At 43.7% G+C, this 20609-nt stretch overlaps 2 protein-coding genes across 2 annotated transcripts; one reads left to right on the top strand and one right to left on the bottom strand.

Annotated features, from left to right (window-relative positions):
- Positions 1 to 1914: 1914 nt before the first annotated feature.
- Positions 1915 to 5142, bottom strand: LOC112890242 (the record flags this gene model as incomplete). The annotated part of the gene is made up of 4 exons (XM_025957144.1): positions 4191 to 5142; positions 3556 to 4079; positions 2642 to 3402; positions 1915 to 2515 (listed from the first exon to the last, which is right to left on the bottom strand). Coding segments are annotated over exons 1-4 (2838 nt in total), but the record flags the coding sequence as incomplete, so codon positions are not given.
- Positions 5143 to 9679: 4537 nt separating this feature from the next.
- On the top strand, positions 9680 to 13210 carry LOC112889579 (26S proteasome regulatory subunit 8 homolog A-like). Its single transcript, XM_025956296.1, has 8 exons — positions 9680 to 9970; positions 10618 to 10715; positions 11243 to 11467; positions 11550 to 11612; positions 11705 to 11868; positions 12009 to 12264; positions 12374 to 12484; positions 12866 to 13210. Exons 1-8 carry the CDS (start codon positions 9763 to 9765, stop codon positions 13004 to 13006), a joined length of 1266 nt encoding a protein of 421 aa, XP_025812081.1. The 5' UTR covers positions 9680 to 9762; the 3' UTR covers positions 13007 to 13210.
- The last annotated feature ends 7399 nt before the right edge of the window (positions 13211 to 20609 follow it).

The following is a 20609-nucleotide window of genomic DNA, read 5'->3' as shown; positions in this document are numbered from 1 at the left end:
ATTATTTCTAGTCCATCTCAAAGGAAAGAAAGAAGTCAACTGAAGGCATTGGAATCATATTTTTCTAAACTCAATACCAGTCAGCAGCTATGCTCTTTCTCTGAAAAGAACAAACACAAAAATGGCCTATCATCCTCATATGAAGTTGACATTGCTGATGATAATGCCAATTTGAGGAACAGGGCAGACTCGTTGCGGGTACAGTTTGACAGAGGAAACTCAGGTAAAGTCACTTGACTTGGCAATTAGCACAGATGTATTGTCACCAAAACTTAGTTATTAAAAAGAACTTTGTTGCTTTAGGTACTAAGATGTGCCGAATCTGGTGTCATTTTTGTTCAACCACAATAGCCAACATGATGCATATATTTTACACTGCCAATACAAGTTGGAACTGCCAGATTGCTCATATATTATCCTGAAGAAATGGAAAAGTTAATTTAGCCAAAGTTATGCCTGTCAAAATGTGGTGATATTAAGAAACATAGTATCATTATCATACATACAGTGGTAGTCTACTACCACCATCTCTTGCAATTGACAGTAAGAAGCAGGGTATCACATAACTCGGCACATTGTTGGCACATTGTTGATGTGCAATTAACCAGATGCTTACGCAAGTTGATGTGCTCACCTCGAACCCGTTTTTGCGCTCGGAGGGCGAGGAGGAGGTCCGGAGGGAGGGGTCGACGGTGGGGGCCGGAGCTTCGGGCGGCGGCAGCAATGGGGCGCGAGGAGACGGAGCAGTGGCGCGAGGACCTCGAGGCGGCACGGGCAGCCGGGCGGCCGGGCTGCGCAGGACGGGCCGCGCGCGAGGACGACGACGAGGTGCGCCGCGGCCGGAGCTTCGGGCGGCGGCAGCAACGGGGCGCGAGGACGCGGAGCAGTGGCGCGAGGACCCGGCGGCAGAGGCAGACGGGCGGCCGGGCTGCGGGGAAGGGGCCGCGTGCGAGGACGACGACGTGCGCGGCGGCCGGAGCTTCGGGCGGCGGCAGCAGGGGCGCGAGGAGGCGGGGGCGGCGGGTAAGTTGGGGCGACGTCGATCTGAAAACTGGGCGAAGGGGCTAACTTGTTGGGGGGATGGCGCGGTTAGTGCCGGCTGGTAACCCTAGCCGGCACTAACTTGCCCACGTGACGTCAGGTGGGCAACTTAGTGCCGGCTGATATTACCAGCCGGCACTAAGTTGCCCACCTGACGTCACGTGGGCAAGTTAGTGCCGGCTAGGGTTACCAGCCGGCACTAACTTGTCCACGGTTAGTGCCGGCTAGAGTTACCAGCCGGCACTAATGTGTCATCCGCGCGGGAATTGGCGCGCGGGAACTGGCGTGGCCAGTTCCCATTTTCACTAAATTTGCAGTATTCATAAATTTATTCAACATAGGCTCAATAATTAGAATAATATAACAAAAATTTATATCTTATTTTTAGCTACACAATAATTATAGTAATTATATGTACACAATAATAATAGTAATTGAAGTAAATTAACGAATATGCAACCATTATCAATTATGTGTAGCGTAAAGGGTTTATATGTGTATATGTTTCTGTTATTGATAATAAATCGAAAACACTTCATTTTGATCCATGCAAAATTCTTCAAAAAACTTTTCAATAGTACCCTATACAATGATGTAATCAATTCTCATATTACTTGATTATTTGTTTGTAATTTAATGTTTCAATGCTTCTAGTAATACAAAATTTGTGAATGTAAATAATATTTATACCATGCAAAAATATAATATTATCTGAAGATGATATTATGTCATAATTGGAGAAATAATATCAAGAATTGAGATAAGTACGATGCGGTGCGTTACATTACATCACTGATTGAGAGAATTCAATACATAATTTACAAAAAACTACTACTCATTATCATTATGTACTGGAACATTGATAATCTTCCTTTTGACGAAAGTGCCTTGAGCGTGATCACAGCGTAAGTAAGGTGTGTCCTCTTTGGATAAGAGGATGCTAGGGTCAACGTCAACTGAGAATGGAGGAAGGTCATCAATCTGGTCATAATCTTCCGAATTGTCCGAAATATCCTCAACTCCAACAACTTTTCTTTTTCCTGGAAGAACTATGTGCCGTTTCGGCTCATTTCCAGCCTTGTCTGCTTCAGACGTCTTATCTGACTTCTTCTTCGGTTTGCTCGACATGTCCTTCACATAGAACACTTGTGTCACATCCTTGGCTAGAACAAATGGTTCATCTTTATATCCAATCTTTTTAAAGTCAACTATGGTCATCCCATACCGGTCCTTCGTTACGCCTCCTCCAGCCACCCATTCGCAACGAAATAAAGGGACAACTATGGGTCCATATTCAAGTTCCCATATCTCCTCTATGACACCATAGTAGTTGTTCTTTTCTCCATTACTGTTTACTATACACATACGGACACCACTGTTTTGGTTGGTGCTTTTTTTGTCTTGAGCTCTCGTATAAAATGTATACCCATTGATTTCGTACCCTTGGTATTGCTGGACAGTGATTGATGGTCCCCTAGCCAGCCATTGAAGTTCTTGATCAACTGTGTTGTTGCCCAATAATTTTCGTCTAAACCAGCCGTCAAAAGTTTTTATATGTTGGCGTGTAATCCAAGAAAGATTCTTTTGTGGATTTTCAGACTGTATAATATTCATGTGCTCATCAATATATGGAGCCACCTTGGATGAATTCTGAAGAACCGTGAAGTTTGCTTGGCTGAATTCACTACAAGGGATGTGCACATTACATTTCTTTCCTAGTGTGCCTTTTCCCTTTAATCGCCCCTCATGGTGTGACACGGGGAGCCCAATCGAATTGAGATCGGGAAGATAGTCAACGCAAAACTCAATGACCTCCTCGGTTCCATAGCCCTTAGCAATGCATCCTTCTGGGCGAGAACGTTTACGCACGTACTTTTTCAATACTGCCATGAATCTCTCGAAAGGGAACATATTGTGTAGAAAAACAGGACCCAGAATAGTTATTTCTGTCACAATATGAACTAGAAGGTGTGTCATAATATTGAAGAAGGAAGGTGGGAAGACCATCTCAAAGCTGACAAGACATTCGACAATGTCTTTCTGCAGCTTTATTAGATTATTTGGATTAATTGCTTTCTGTGAAATTTCATTCATGAATGCACAAAGCTTTACAACTGTCAATCTCACATTTTCCGGTAGAACACCCCTCAGTATAACCGGAAGTAATTGTGTCATCAGAACGTGGCAGTCATGGGACTTCAAGTTTTGAATTTTCTTCTCTTTCACATTTATTATGCCCTGTATATTTGAGGAGTACCCAGACGGGACCTTGATACTGTTCAAGCAATCGAACATGATTTCCTTCTCCTCTTTACTCAGATTATAGCTGGCAGGTTTTAAATAGTGGCGTCCTTTGTCTCTCTTCTCGGGTTGCAAGCCTTGTCGCCCGGCTAGCATCCACATGTCGCGCCTTGCTTCCAATGTGTCTTTTGACTTACCATACACTCCCAGAAAGCCTAGTAGGTTGACGCAAAGATTCTTCGATAGATGCATCACATCAATTGCGTTGCGAACCTGTAAGACTTGCCAATAAGGTAGGTTCCACAATATAGATTTCTTCTTCCACATTGGAACATGTCCCTGGTCATCCTTCGGAACAGGTTGGCTACCGGGACCCTTTCCAAATACTACCTTCACATCCTTGATCATCGAGAACACACGCTTTCCATTACGGAACAGAGGCTTACGACGAGTTTCGGACTCTCCTTTGAAATGCTTCCCTTCGGTTCTTAGGGGGTGATCGGTAGGAAGGAATCGGCGATGGCCCATGTATACGCACTTCTTACAGTGTTTCAAATAAATGCTATCGGTTTCATCATAACAGTGGGTGCAGGCCATGTATCCCATGTTCGACTGTCCCGAAAGTTTTGCAAGTGCAGGCCAATCATTGATGCATACAAAAAGCAAAGCTCGGAGGTTGAAAGACTCCTGTTTATACTCATCCCACACATGTACACCTTCTTCTTTCCAGAGCAGTAAGAGATCATCCATCAAGGGTTGCAGGAACACATCAATATCGTTGCCAGGTTCTTTTGGCCCTTCTATAAGCACCGGCATCATGATGAACTTACGCTTCAGGCATAACCAAGGAGGAAGGTTGAACATACATAGGGTCACGGGCCATGTACTATGAGCGCTGCCAAACTCACCGTACGGATTCATTCCATCCGCACTTAGAGCAAATCTTATATTCCTTGGGTCGTTGTCAAATTGAGGATACTCTCGGTTAAGGTTTCTCCACTGGGACCCATCTGCTGGGTGTCTGATCATGTGATCCTCCTTACGGTCTTCTTTGTGCCACCGTATCAACTTAGCGTTGTCCTTGTTTTTGAAAAAGCGCTTCAGACGTGGTATTATAGGGAAGTACCACACCAACTTTGCGGGAACTCTCTTCTTTACCGGCTCCCCATCAACATCACCTGGATCATCTCGCCTGATCTTATACCGCAATGCGCTACAAACAGGACAAGCTTCCAAGTTCTCGTATTCGCCGCGATACAGGATGCAGTCGTTAAGACATGCGTGAATCTTCTGCACGTCCAATCCAAGAGGGCAAACCATCTTTTTAGCTTCGTATGTTGTTGACGGCAGTTCATTACCCTCAGGAAGCATGTTCTTTACAATCTTTAATAGCTCACCAAATCCCTTATCGGTGACACCATTACTTGCCTTCCATTTCAGCATCTCTAGCGTGGTACCCAACTTCTTCTGCTCCGGTTTGCAATTAGGGAACAACGGCCTTTTGTGATCCTCCAACATCTTCTCAAACTTTAATGCCTCCTTCACAGTGTCACTGTCTTTCCGTGCATCAAGCAACGCCTGACCTAGCTCGTCAGGTGGCTCCTCTTGTTCAACATTTGCTTCACCCTCGTCCATTGGTTCATCTTGAAAGCTACCTGTTTCATGAACCCATGCCCAATCTGGAAGATTGTTATCACCATCGTCATCTTCTTCATTATCTTCCATCATAACTCCAACTTCGCCGTGCTTAGTCCAAAGGCTATAGTTACTCATAAAACCATTCAAGGCCAGGTGATTCCATAGAGTTTCTCTTTTCCGGAATTCCTTTTTATTTTCGCAAACACTGCATGGACAGCACATTAAACCCTTTGGCGACCTATTTGCCACTGCTGCCTTGAGAAAAGAATCTAAACCCTGAATCCACGCCGAGGTGCTCCGGCTTCCGTGCATCCATTGCCGGTCCATCTGTACAAATTAAAAAAAAATCATGCTCATTATCTCTAAAAACAGGTTACTATGAAGTAATTTAAAAAAATGTAAATGTGTCATAGGCCACCTATCTAGTAAATTTAAACTAAATAGCAAAATAAATTGGCACAATAACATATACACATGTCACCATGAAATAATTCAAAAAAATCATTCTAAATATGTGATGTTCAAACTATATAATAATCATTCTCTGAAAAGCAACTAATCAATTCTACCTTGCTCAAATTAATGAACAAATTAGTGAATCATGCTCATTGTCCCTCATCCTTAAAATCCCTAAAATTATGCATAGTAACATATACACATGTCACCCCTCTAAACTTTATGCCCCAGAAAACGAACACACCCTAAATCGTGGCGAGTACTGCGAGTTCTAATTTGCGGTTGTTCTGGGTCATTTTATGTGATTTTACAAGTGCCCTGTTGCTTTGTTGATGACTTGTGTTTTTGCGAGTTTGTTGGTGGTTTTTGTTCGTGGTGGCGGTTGTTCCGGGTCATTTCTGTTATTTTACAACTGCCCTGTTGCTTTCTCGTGACGACTTGCGTTTTTGGATGTCATTTTCGAAACCTCTAAATATGGTTTTGGGAAGGATTTTGATGATTCTTAAAAAATTTATAATACAATCATGTGCCCACTTCACACCCTCCCATTCTTATGTATTAAGTACATAAATCTCCTTGCATTATGACAATAATATCCATATATATCGTTTTGAGAAATTTTTATTTGCAGCCATTTGGATTTATTCAGTGTAGTGACATCTAAGGTTAATGTGCAATTTTTCATAATATATGCCATACCATTGCTTTGATTTGAGTTCGAATTGATTGGGACTTGGGAGCAATATCAACCCAATGAGATATGGCATCATTCCTTTTGTTGGATAGGAAGAAATACATCTAGTACATGTATATTGAGTGGAAATACACGAAATCTTTATCAACTTGCATTCAATAGTAGCCGTACAGTTCGAAAAGTTCTACAATGAATTGCCTCTGTAGTTTTACTCAAGATTTATTTGCAAAGCTTCGAACTATACATACATCGGAATATTTATAATTTGCAGAAATTTTTCTAGAGATTATTATATGGCTTGTGCATTTATTGTGTGCGGGTTGTCCAATAGATGTACTCGCCGTGATATCCTTAAAATTCCTAAAATTTTGCACATTAACATATACACATGTCCCCGTGAAATAATTCAAAAAAATTATTCTAAATATGTGATGGTCAAACTATCTAGAAAACCTTCTCTAAAAAGTAACAAATGGATTCTATTTTGCTCAAATTAATGAACAAATCGGAAAATTATGCTCATTTTTCCTCAACCTTAAAATCACTATTTTCTTTATCTAGAAAGCATGAAACAAAGAATAAACACCGTGAAAGAAGAGTGGAAGAAGCTACTAACCTTTGGTGCACTTGGATGGGTGAAATCCTCACAAATTTGGGAAAAAATGGGCAGCACCTCCCCTGTAACACGCCATGGGAGTGAAGGAGGGCTCGGGAAGAAGAAGAGTGGCAAATGAAATGGAGGGAGGGCTGGGATGTGGTGGCCGGTATATATGGGGCAAGTTAGTGCCGGCTGGTGGCTTTAGCCGGCACTAACTGTCTACTTTTAGTGCCGGCTAGAGCTGACAGCCGGCACTAACTTGTAATTGACCAAGTTAGTGCCGGCTAGAAATGCCGACCGGCACTAACGTGCGTTTTGACCGCTGTGGCAGCCGTGTGACAGTTGGGGGGATGGCGCGTTAGTGCCGGCTGGTATTTCTAGCCGGCACTAACGTGCCCGCCTGACACTGTTGAGGCACGTTAGTGCCGGCTCGTTTTTGACGGCACTAACGTGCTGGTACCGATAGACCGTTTTCTAGTAGTGTACCGCAGGCCAATTTTCAAGTAAGAACATCATCCCTCGATCGTGCCTACTGACAGGGGTCTCACGTGTAAATAACCTTCTCATAAGGAATATTTAACACTGCTCTTGTTTGTTTATTTAAGTATACGAAGATCAATTCAATCAAACATATCGTAAATCCGATGTTAACTCCATTAAATCCGAGGGGCTTTGGTGTTCTTGCCTCTATTTTAAATGCCAATGGTGATTTATCCCTTCTTTTTATTTTGTACGATTTTCCTCTCGCTTTTTGAAAACGAAGCTCTAATTTTCCCCTATTCTGTTAGAAGGAGTTAACAATGTTAAATTTGTAGCAAAAACAGGTATGCCTATGTGATTTTGCCCTTCTTTTGACATCAAGCACTCCTAGCACCTGACCAGCGGGCCCCACCGGTCGGAGGGGGCCTGGCCAGGGCAAAATCACATAGGGAATACCTATCTTTTTCTACAAATTTAACACCGCTAACTCCTTTTAATAGAATAGGGGCAAATTGAAGCTTTATTTTCAAAAAGCAGGGCAAAATTGCACAAAGCCAAAAGGAGAGGTAAAATTACCATTAGCACTCAAAACAGGGGTAAACAGGGTAACAACGTCAAAATCCCTGCATCCGATGAAAGGTGAGAATAAGATAAAATTGGAATAACTCTGGGCAATATTTTATTTGATTTCTCACTTTGGATTCGGCACATTCAGTGGGTACCGGAGCAAAACAGGTCCTATAGAGTTATTAGGTGGGCTTCTCTACTGATTTTATAGGCTTGAAATAAATCTGCCTTTTTCCTCAACTGAATCTACAAAATACTACTCCCTGTTAGAGCGAATTTTTTAGAATTAGGTCAAGCTGGTAATGGTCTCGGTTAAAACCAGGTATTATGGTTTGATTTTTCTTTTACGTCGATTTGGTTTGGTGCTAAATGGGTTGAGAGAGCTGGTGATCTGGTTTGGTTGGGATTAGCATTCAGAATGGACGGTTCGGCTCGGTCTGACCTGCGTCCCATACGTGCGGCTCGATTGCAACCCCGTCGATTGCGGCGGGCAAGGAAGCAGCATCCCATAGCAGCGCCGGTAATGCCTCGTCATTGGCGCGTCGATCAAGCCTAGAAGAAGTAGGAGAGTCACAGCGCACATCGATGAATTGGATCCGTTTTGGTTTTTGACGTAGGCAGTTTAGTTCAGTTTGGTTTTTGACGCAAGCAGATTGGTTTGGTGGGTTTTATTGCTGAGCACAACTGTCATTAGTTCGGTGCGATTTTAGTTTGGACTTCGAACCAATAGCATGTGATGTTTCTATCGACAGCGAGACGTCTTTGGTGATTTTATCAATTCTAAAAATTTACCGGCTCAGTCTTCGAAAATACTTATAGATTAGAGGGATAAATATCGTGCGTTGTGAATATCTGAATTGTAATATGTAATCTTAAAAAAACTAACTACCCGTTATAGAGGGTGCGAGTGGCCACTACGCTGCACCTTTAGCTATGGCCGCCACCACCCTCTTTCCAGCCTAGCTCGCTGAAGAATGGTAGCCAATTGATGCATGACCCTAGCCCTACCGCGACCCGTTCCCGTAGCCGCTACGACTACGTGTCTAGAAGTCACTACATTAATATTTCTATTACTCATGGTATGGTTTTTGTCTCTTTCTCTTCCTAGAGAAACTTCAAATATACCAAATACGTTCTAGATTTTTTTATTTGCACTAGCTGAAATTATGGATTTCCAAATTCATTTTTCCGCACAGGCTGAAGAAAGAAAAAGCAAATAAAAAAGGTGGGGGATTCTCTCCCCTACAGCTGACCATCAAAAAAATTTAAAAAAGGTGAAAAATACAGTGCGCTGCTCTGGCTAAGTGGCTACGTGATCTTGAGCTCTTCCGTAATCAGTTTGTTATAGAATTTGGTTGGCTTCTAGTCGCAGATTAACTTCAGCTTCACTGAAAAAGAAACCCAAAAGCCAGCTTCAACTTAGAGAATAATCCGATCAACATTCAAATTCAGTTTGAATCGAATCCGGTGATCCGGTCCGAGACTTTAACTTCAGCCACAAGAAGATCGGCCCAGGAGCGAGCTCAACTTCTTTCTTGCTCCACCGGCTCTCGCGCCGCCGGCTACAACCACGGGCCACCGGTTGTTCTCCACAGCCTGCGGCCAGCGGCTTCCGCCGCCTCGCCACCCCGCCCACAACCCGCCACTTCCGCACGCCATCCTACCGCCGGCGACCTTCCTCTAGAGCCAGCCACGCCGAAGGCAACCCTATCTTGACAACCTAGAACCCTGAAACCTCTAACCTTAACCCGAAACCCCACCCCAGGGTGGTGGTAGCATGAGCAGCAGCGGCGCAAGGAGGAAGAAGAGGAAGAGCTGGGCTGAAAATTTAATTGGGCCAATGGATCATTATTTTTGTAACATATGCGATATACGGGCATCCGAGTCGGCTCTCCCTCGGTCCTCCGATATATCCCCACACGAGTCCAGGCACCAGAACAGAACAGAATCAGCCCACCAGCCCACGAAGGCAGCAGCGCTCCTCGTCGAAACCGAACTCGAACAAACAAAATCCAAGCCGCGGCGAAGCGGCGAAGCGAATCGCGCGATGGCGACGGTGGCGATGGACGTCTCGCAGCCCTCGGCGCTGCCGGCGGCCGGCTCCAAGGCGGCGGCGGCGGCGAAGGGGAGTGGCGTGGGAGAGGGGCTGGGGCGGTACTACAAGCAGCACATCCACGACGTGGACCTCGCGCTCCTGCTGAAGATCAACGACCTCCGCCGCCAGGAGGCCCAGCGCAACGTCCTCAACTCCCGAGGTATCGAAGAGCGCCGGTTCCCCCAAACCCTAAACCCTCATCTCTCACCCTCTAGCGCGTAGGTGGGACTCCTTGTTTGGTTTAATTCGGGCGTGTGGAGTGTACCCAAAAGACGATCCGCGGATTCATGTTTTCATTCTTTTTCAGAGAAATAGAATTTTCTTCGCAAATTTCATGTTTAATCCAAGTATTCACCGGTTAGGTTTAAAGTATAGGTCTCCCTTGCCGTGGAGAGTTTTCTGGTCCTGTTCTGTTGTTTGTGACTTTGTATTTCATGTTGAGTATTGATGAATTTTGCTAGTGTGTTGTCCTGAAGATCGTTTCATCTCCTTTCAGAATTTAAAGTTACCTACTGCTAGGGCACTGAACTCGGTCCAATCAACTGCTCAAAAACCTTCTAACTTTAACAATTCCCAGCGGCTTCTATGGTTAAATTTCACTGTTGTATTGTATATTTGTATCTAGTTCTAGATTAGCATGAATTTTGCTTTCTGTGCAGAGCACCCGTGGAATCCGTTCTTTAGATGAGGTGCTGATACTAGATGTTACTTTGTAGATAAATTGTTAATGAGGATTTTGGAATGCACTATGCTAGTTCTAACAATTGTTGACCACTCTCAAATTTTGTCTTCAAATTCTCTTTGCAGTTAAATTTTGCCGGGAAGAGTTGAATCTGCTTCAAGAGCCGGCTTCACATGTTGGTGAGGTTGTGAAGGTGATGAGCAAGTCAAAGGTTCTAGTGAAGGTACATCTCCTTTCTTTGCTTTACTTTTCTGGTTACTTGATGGAGCATTACTTTTATGTGGAAAAGAAAAATGACTTCCTTCCTGCAACTTCCGAAAGTATGCTGTTAAAAAATAATACACACGAACTAGGTAGATGTGGATTATTTTATTTCAAATATTACTCAAGTATCTAGTAGTACTTGGTGATGTCACTAAATAGGGAATGGAATAAAAACTGGAATGATGTTTTATCTATGGAATCCATATTATATTTTAGATCTAGGCACTCATGATTTCACACGACATACTACTTATCATTTCTGTGGAAAATATCCATAATTTAAATCTGATACATAGTCAGAGAATGCCATGGGAATTTTAACAGAATTATTTTCTGTTTTCCTTCTCCTTTTGTTTTGCATAGGGTGCTCAAAGTATGAGTACGAATATTATTATAGCAGATGTATTTGTATCGGCACATATGTTTTGAATGGAGCAGAGTTTCCCACTCATCCTATTGTATTTAACTGGTTATGGCAATCTTCAGGTGCATCCAGAAGGCAAATATATCGTAGATGTTGATAAAAATATAGATATTGCAAAGCTCACGCCTTCCACAAGAGTTGCTCTTCGAAGTGGCAGCTATATGCTTCATGTTATCCTGCCCAGTAAAGTCGATCCATTGGTTAATCTTATGAAGGTCGAGAAGGTTCCTGATTCCACATATGATATGATTGGTGGTCTTGATCAGCAAATTAAAGAGATCAAAGAGGTGTGTGAAGAATTTCATTGCACACTACATTTTGTTGTTTTCTACTACTGTTAGCACTCTTTCATAAAAACTCAATCTTCAGGTGATCGAGCTTCCAATTAAGCATCCTGAGTTGTTCGAGAGTCTTGGGATTGCCCAACCAAAGGTTAGATTTGTTTACTAGCCCCTTGATGCCATTATTCTAGTTATTATTCTGTGGCTGATACTAATATTAATGTTTACCCCTTCATCTTTCAGGGTGTCATTCTCTATGGTCCTCCAGGTACTGGAAAAACTTTACTTGCACGTGCGGTTGCTCATCACACAGACTGCACCTTCATTAGGGTGTCAGGTTCTGAGCTGGTTCAGAAGTACATTGGAGAGGGTTCCCGGATGGTTCGCGAACTTTTTGTGATGGCTAGGTAACCACTCTCAGTTTATGTTGCAATCAATTCTTTGCTGTCAGCGTTACTTCAATGGGATTCTAAGATAATTTCTTGAGATAAATGCGTGCATAGAAACATAGTCTAAGATACTTAAGTACCTCATTTTATTTTGACAGGGAACATGCACCATCCATTATATTTATGGACGAAATAGACTCAATTGGATCTGCTAGGATGGGGTCAGGAGGTGGCGGTGGTGACAGTGAGGTTCAGCGAACCATGCTTGAGCTTCTGAACCAACTTGATGGTTTTGAATCAACAAATAAGATTAAGGTTCTTATGGCAACAAACAGGATGGACATATTGGATCAAGCCCTCCTGAGGCCTGGTCGCATTGACAGGAAGATTGAATTTCCAAATCCGAGTGAAACTGTAAGTGGTGCAGCACTCAGCACGCTATTAGTTTTTGATCAATTAGCTTTGTATTGGCCTAAGCATCTACTGCTAATTTTGACTTACCTGTAAGCATTTGCTCTTGTAGTCTCGCGTTGATATTCTGAAGATCCACTCCAGAAGAATGAACTTGATGCGTGGCATTGATCTGAAAAAGATCGCTGCGAAGATGAATGGATCATCAGGAGCAGAGCTGAAGGTGTGTATTGGTGTCACTAATAGGCCAACATCCTAGATTAGAAAGCATGCCTTAAGAATAGAAAAAATGCATTCAGAATTGGACAGTACACAATAAACACAAAAACTACTTCTTTAAGCATCTTCAGTAGTGCAGGTCCAGGTACCATTTTAGTCCATGTAGTTAAAATGCCATCCAAGCAAGACTTGGTTCGGGTAAAGAGTGCAAATTTAGCTGTTGTCCTGATTCATCCTCACCATTTCAGCTGCGCAATTAGGCAAAACTTAAGTCCTGTGTCCCAGCCATCAATTGCTCAACCATTTATGTACTGGAAGTCGAAACCAACAGATATGTAGCGTGTATATATGAATTTCTCAAGTTGATCCTGACTGTATTTTGCAGGCTGTTTGCACAGAAGCGGGAATGTTTGCCCTTCGTGAGAGAAGGGTGCACGTCACCCAGGAGGATTTCGAGATGGCAGTGGCGAAGGTGATGAAGAAGGATATAGAGAAGAACATGTCCCTGCGGAAACTCTGGAAGTGAGAAGCTCACCTTTCGCGCCATGGTCAAAGCTTACATGCCGAAACAGTTGAAGGCCTGAAGCGAATGGCCGTGCGTTGTCGGATTAGCTGTAGTGAGATTCTGAAAATGTTTGTCAAACCTGTCAATGTCGTGTAACAGCTTTACTAGTTGAAATTTCGTTTATTGGTCCATCAAAGAGGAGTGGAGATGGAAATCAGTTTTTCACATGCCTCTGGTGCTGTGCTCTTATCGTGTCGCAGTCCACTGTTTTGCCATCATGAAAACTGGGATTCGTCCAAATGCTATCCCGGAATTTGGATTTGCTCATGTGCCATTATGAAACTGACCCTGATGATTGCTAGCGACTGCGTTATGTGACTGGGTTTGAGAAAAAGTTGGAGCTGGATATTATTATTTTTTTCTTTGGAGGCTTCTTTTTGTTGGAGCAAATCAATAGGGGATGCACCTACCTATTTTCATTATGACAGTACCGGTGCATATGAATGAAAGGTTACAAGTGCTGATCAAAAGAAGTACATTAAAAAGAAGCAAGCATGAACTAAACAATCTTAGATGCTTCTTATTACATCTTGGTCGTTTCCTGAAAAAGAACTAAAAATCTTGTGATTTCAGGAGCAACTACAACTTCGAGAAACCTTTCCTCTACTTTGCAAGGAAGCTCGCGGGGTGGGTATTGTCTGCCTCTGACTACCTCTCTTTCAGTCCACTTAATTTCAAACATTATGTAATAGTTATGTATTCAATCTCTTAAAAGGGTTCAATTCATTGAATGTTACATAAATTAACATATCACAGCATGTAAAATGAGCGTAAGCGCATATAATCAAATTGGTAAAACTCAATTTTTCATAGGTGGTATCTAATAGGGGTGTAAATTGGTGACTTTTAGGTGCACCTCCAACCCTCTTTAGTTTAAATATTTGTGCTAATTTTTTAAATTGAAATTCTATTTTTAAGAAGCAGTAAAAATATTTGAACTAAATAGGATTGGGGCTGGATTTAAGGGTCACCAATTTGCACCGGTAGTATCTAATTTAGATGTTGAGCAAAACTTGCATACTATAAAGTTACTTCCTTTATCCACAAATATAACTACGTTTTCAAATTTGTAAATGGGCTCATTCCTTTTCAAATTCTACTTCTGCAATAGACGATACAGGTGGCGATTTGCTTCCCAAACAATCGAATTCTCGTCTCGGCTCCTTGTGTAAGCTGTGGCACACATGCTGGTGAGTACTGAACATCTAGGAACATTTCCTCATCCGTTGCATCAACGGGGTGGTGGCGCAGTTGGCTAGCGCGTAGGTCTCATAGCTTGAGTTATCCTGAGGTCGAGAGTTCGAGCCTCTCTCACCCAAAATAATTACACCAAGTGATGATGAAATGCTCTCGTGACACATGGGTCGTCACGTTCATCTGACCCATATCAGATGGCTGGAGCCCTTACTGAGCTTGGTCTTTTTTTCTTCCCATTTTTTTTGGTTTTTATTCGAAAATCATATCATCGGCATTCCTTCTTCCCCATTGTTGTATGGAAAGCCCATGCAAACCTGTGCTAGTTCATGCTAATGATTTGTTGTGGCCAAACGGATCAAGGGATCCTCGCGCCATGTGGCTTCCAACTGAGGTGTCCTCCCCGCCGGCCGGAGGACGGGGGGTGCTCAGGCGAGATGGGAACCGGGTAGGGTACTGTGCAGTGTAGGAGGTGCGTCGCTCGATGCCCCCCCTCCCATCGTCGCCCGCACGGTGGCGGCCGGCGAGGAAGGGTGAACCTTGCAAGGCAGCATGATTATCTGACGGTGATATTGTCCTTCCCCGCCTGCCGGGGGACGGGGGGTGCTCAGGCGAGATGGGAACCGGGTAGGGTACCGTGCAGTGTAGGAGGTGCGTCGCTCGATGCCCCCCCTCCCATCGTCGCCTGCACGGTGGCGGCCGGCGAGGAAGGGTGAACCTTGCAAGGCAGCATGTTTATCTGACGGTGATATTATCCTTGTTGAATATATAGTTTATAATGTCGAGTGCCTTCTGAGTTCTGACTCTGGAATGTTTTTCATGGCATGCAAGATTGAGGCAGAAGTTGCAGTTGCAGCTGCAGCGGCGATGCGCCTGCCGGACGAGGATGAAGACAGCATGGACTGAGCTCAGCCAGATGCTGTGTCAGGCTGCCCTAGTTTAATGTAGCTCTAGGTCTAGCACTCTAGCTGATGGTTTCAAGAGAGACATCTATCTCTGTTTCAGAATTACTGTCGTAGCGTCAGGTGAAGCTTGTTTAATTCTGTAATAGCTGGCTATCGTCTGTTTCAATTTATGGTTGTTATATTCTCTAGAGCAATATAACAAAAGAATATAAACCAGTTTCTAAAATAGCCAAAAGAATAGTACCATTAATTTTTAAAATAAATCTAGAAAAATACGAGTAGTAGTGCTGAATAGCTTGAACCCGGGTGAGGCTTCCACCAACAAGGAACATAGCAAATTGAGTTACGCTGAGTTCACAAAATAGGCGCCAGGTAGTTCCATCATAAATTGACATTTATATCATACAATCACTTTTATAGAAATAAAATATTTTTTAAAGTACTTGGCAAATAAAACTGTATCTCTTGAATGACTCATCAAATATATATGGGATCAGAGGAAGATACATGAAAGCCTCATGTTATGCAGGCATATACTACTATTAATGTGAAATCTCGAATTATCTAGCTACCATATCTCACAATATATCACATAAGCAATGTTCATAAACATGTCATCAATCAGCAGATCTCTCGTAGAATATTTTGTTCCTCTCCCTATATTATTGTGGCACAAGGCCATTTCTCACGTCTCTTATCGTACTCTTAGACATTTAGACACTGATCTGTTTGGTTGGAGAACCTGGTAGGACGGAACCGTTCCATTCCAGATTATTGCAATGGAATGGTTCCATTTCTTGTTTGGTAGCCGGAACGAAACCGTTCTAGTTTTTTGTTTGGTTCGAGAATTAAGTGGAACGGAATGGTTCCATTTCTTGTTTGGTTTGAGAATTCAGTCGGCAGGTACGTAGGAGGAACTCTAAGAGCTCTTCATATGTGTTACCCTGCATGAGGCAAACCATGAAACCAAGCGTACAGGTGACAAGTTAGAAAGAAGCATAACTCTTCTGGACCTTTACGGACATGCTCATGCTCAAGCTCAAGCAAATGTTTATACTAACGGATGTTGTGAACAAGTTAGAAGCAAGTTGGTTACCTGTACCAAGAAAGCCATTTCGATCACCAGATTATTCAAGTAGCCAAGCACAAGATAGTGATAAAAGAAAGCCATTTCGATCACCAGATTATTCAAGTAGCCATTTCTAATGGTGTATCCATCATATAATACAAAGCTAAACTGTATGTGGTTGAACCAGGAACCTGTATCCATCAGGTTATAAGCAAGGATTTAAATCATTGTACAACATGTGATATATCAAGTATCATCCCATCTGTACACCCAAAAAATATCTCACCTGTATGTTTACAATGAAGAAGAATTTGGTGCCCCCTTGTGCTGCACATTTCTACAATAACACATATAAATGGGTCCAAATTTCAAAGGCACATATGCCCACTTAATTAAAAAGTACATAGATCCACAAAGTACATAGATCACTTAATTAATAGTACATAGGTCTACTTAATTAAAAGTACATAGATCCATATTAGAGTAAGATACACAAGCAATGAACTAGAAGTTCGCATTAATAAACATGGTCATCCAACTGATCTTGTACAATAGTGGCAGGTCGGCAAAGGCTCTAGCAATATCAGGATTAGCCACCAAGTGAGCAAAGTACCTTGACTTATCTTGAATCTCAAAATTTGGAAGATTGTCCACAATGCTAAACAATCCTTCCGGTAAAGCACGGTTTGCTACAGCAGCTTCCTTGATGGCGTTGGCTAATGTTTGAGTGCTACGCTCCAAAACTCCAGCCAAACTCTCGTTTGCAGCCTCCACAACCTTGGCTTTCTTGTATGGTCTAGTGGCAGCACTACATGATGCCCCATTGGCATCATTTACATCACTTTGTGCCTGTCCATTAGTCATCACTGCAGCCCCATTGTCATCATTTTCAGCAGTGCAATCCGCATCTACACCAAGAGGTTCATTTGAGCTCTTTGCAAACTGCCCTGTAGCAACACTGTTGCCAAATATTGTTGCTAGATTCCCATAGTAAGGCAAAGGATTGTTAATGTATTCATCATCACCCTTGTTTTTAGGATTCTATCAACAAACAGAATATTTATTAGAAGATGACAGCAACAATACATGCAATTATAATAGAAGATGGCAGCAACATTTTTACCTCAAAATGGTTCCGGTAGTGCTCATGATCAAGAGAAATGATGTATTGCTCTTCATCCCAAAGTGCACCACTCAAACTCCTAAGTTGGTTGATTTTGACATACCTTCTCCTCAATGTCTCTTCAAGTGATTACCAATATGATCACCTATCCTATTAAGTTTAAACTTTTCATTCAAAGCCTCAGCACACTTGTTGAGATGGACTTTCTTGAAATCAGTAGATGTTTTGAGGCCCTCATCTATAAAGTTTGCAAGAAAAGTGTGCACAAAGGTTGACTGACTTGCTGTCCAAACTGTTTGCCCAGCAGCACTTTTGGACTCTACCTCCATTGGATGAAGCTTTGTAACACCAAAGTAAAGTAAATTTGAGCAAACATAGGTCCATAAACACACAAAGATACATAGGTCCATAAAAAAAAGATACATAGGTCCATAAACACACAAAGATATATAGGTCCATAAACACACAAAGATACATAGGTCCATAAAAAAAAGATACATAGGTCCATAAACACACAAAGATATATAGGTCCATAAACACACAAAGATACACAGGTCCATAAACAAAAAAAATACATAGATCACATATTGTTGCTATGAGAGTTAAGTCGTTCTTGCCACATGGTATTGGCAATTTCCTACCTAAAATTAACCATAAAGGCATGTTCAACAGCTTGCCCATGTGATGATCTTTCGTGGCTAATAGTAGGCACTTCCTCATCCTCCGGAATTATGATCTCATCACCCCCATCATCTATAACCCAGTTGTGAACAATGCAGCAAGCAACAACAATTTCAACTTGCGTAGGAAAAGGAAAATGTGGAGTAGCATCATCAAGAATCTTGAACCTTCTCTTCAATGACCCAAAACCGCGTTCTACTGTTTGGCGGAGAGATGCATGCCTACGGTTGAACAATTCTTTCTCATTTTGCACAGGATTGTTGCCCCACTCATTTAAGTGATACCGCACACCACGGTAAGGCGGCAAAAATCCTAGTTTAGCTCCATATCCGGCATCCACTAGGTAGAACTTGCCTATCATATAAGGGAGATGTGTGTGACAATGCTAGCATGGCTATGTCATGATTAAAATGGTTGAGCTAACATATTAATTTTTACCTTGTGGGACACGAAGACCATTTTGTCGTTCTAAAGCATTCCGTAAAATATACGCATCATGGGCTGTCCCCTCCCATCCGGCCAAGACAAATGTAAATCGAACATCAAAATCAATGGCTGCCATTACATTTTTGGTAGGGTGACTTTTCCTACCCGGAAGGCAGCCTCCATTGCCTTAGGAACTGTGGCTCGTACATGTACCATCAATAGCACCGATACAATCCTGTTGTAGCAGTATAAGAGCATATAAAGCACCCTAAAAATGACTTGTGCCCTGAAAAATGATATGAAAGATAGAGCTGAACCTTAAAATAAGGATCCCACTTCGGTTCCCTGCAATTTTAGCTGGTGTTGCTGACGATGGTGGCCTAATGTAGTCCTTTCGTAGCTCCCAACAGCATGCAATACTTTGTTGAAGTAGCGACTAACAGTTTCACTAGACCTACCAAAATTGGTAGCAATTACCCTATTCCCAACATTGTGACCGATTGTGTGCAAAAACATGGCAACTTGTTGCTCGACACACATATGAATGGTGTCTTCCAAAAGGCAACGGTTTCTAAAAAGTTCACAAAAATGGAAGAATGATGCCCTAGTAAGTCTTAGCATGTTCACACAAGTTACATCATCCCTCCATATCTTACTATTGAGATAAACGAGTCTTATCCTATCCCTCTCATCAATTGGAGCATAAGTAATCCTTCCTACAGGAGCACGCCGTTTTCTTTTTGCAGATTCAATCACCAAGGCCATCATCGAAAGAAAATGATGTGCCGCAGCGACAAAAACTAATAGCTGGTTCTCACTATCCATCATCTATATTATACAACAAACATACAATCATTTGGCAACACACCAACTATAAATTCACGACATATAAATGTTAAGTTTCATATATACCTTGAGCTCGCGACTCGTTGCCTCTGTTACCAATCAAACGGGAGGTCGTTCCTGAAAAAAGATAAGAAAATCAAACGTTTGCATCAGTGGCAGAGGATAAAATCAAACGTTTGCAAAGGAGAACGCGGCCGGCGCCCAGCTCCCCCCCGCGGCGGCGCGCAGCCCCCCGCGGGCGGCGCCTGCTCCCCCCCTCGCGGCGCCCAGCTCCCCCCCCCTCCCCGCGGCGCACGCCCTGCTCCCTCCCCCCCGCCCAGCTCTCCCCCTCCCCCCCCGCGGCGCGCCCAGCTCCCCCCCCCCCGCGGCGCGCGCCCTGCTCCCCTCCCCCCCCCGCGCGGCCCTGCCCCCCCCGGCGCGCCGCGCTCCCCTGGTCCCCTGCTCCCCCCCCGGCGCGCGGCGCTCCCCTGCCCCCGGCCCCGGCCCGGCGCGCAGCTCCCCCTGCGGCGGCGCGAAGCTCCCCCCCGCGCGCCGTCCTGCTCCCCCACGGCCGCGCGCAGATCTACGGCCTGCTCCCCACGGCCCCCCACGAGGAGGAAGAAGAGGGAAAGAGGAGGGGAGGTGCAGATCTACGGCGGCAGAGGAGGGGAGGCGGCAGATCTCACCGGAGGCAGGCGGACGGCCGGCGCCGGCGGCCCCTCGGGCGACGGGGTCAGGCGGTGAAGAGGATTCGGGATGGGGGCGGTGAGAAGAGAGAGTATGGGCGGTGTCTCTGGTATACGCGGGGCTGGATGCTCGTTCCGGGATGAGCGGGTACCGCCGATTTCTGGGTACCCCGCGGTTCCGCATCTGCATAGAATATTCCGTTCCAGAACCGATCCGTTCCATCTCGTCCAGCAACCAAACAACCCAAAAAGTGGGATGGAACGGTTCCATTCCACCCGATCCCTCAAACCAAACATACCCTTAAAGATTCAGTATGAGGGGTGTAGGCAGTGGTAGTCTAGCATGTACGATGACCGTCATGTTCCTTGTGCTCCTTGGATGCCTCCCTCGGCCAACACAATGTAAGTACACACCACCGCCGTCTTGTCTTCTTGCAAAGCTATCCTTGTGCGTTTAAATTTACGATAAATTTTACATGGATGATCTCACTGATGAAGTTAAAAATATCAAAATAATAGGTCGTCAACTGCCGCTCAAAGCCGAAGGCACAAGGAGTTCTCCGGGAAGTCTTACCAACACAAGTAGTAGTAATGCTACTGCAGTGGACTCCCCGCTTGATAGGAGCAAGTTGAAACTGATCTTTTGCGAAAAACA

The sequence above is a fragment of the Panicum hallii genome, chromosome 4 (genome assembly GCF_002211085.1).
Source record: "Panicum hallii strain FIL2 chromosome 4, PHallii_v3.1, whole genome shotgun sequence".
Lineage (NCBI taxonomy): Eukaryota > Viridiplantae > Streptophyta > Magnoliopsida > Poales > Poaceae > Panicum > Panicum hallii.
This window is presented reverse-complemented; position numbering and strand designations above follow the sequence as displayed.

Coding starts and splice junctions, on each gene's coding strand:
- LOC112889579 (XM_025956296.1), top strand. CDS start 9,763: ATGGCGACGGTGGCGATGGACGTCTCGCAGCCCTCGGCGCTGCCGGCG. Junction 11,468..11,549: donor AAATTAAAGAGATCAAAGAG/GTGTGTGAAGAA, acceptor CTCAATCTTCAG/GTGATCGAGCTTCCAATTAA. Junction 11,869..12,008: donor GAACTTTTTGTGATGGCTAG/GTAACCACTCTC, acceptor TTATTTTGACAG/GGAACATGCACCATCCATTA.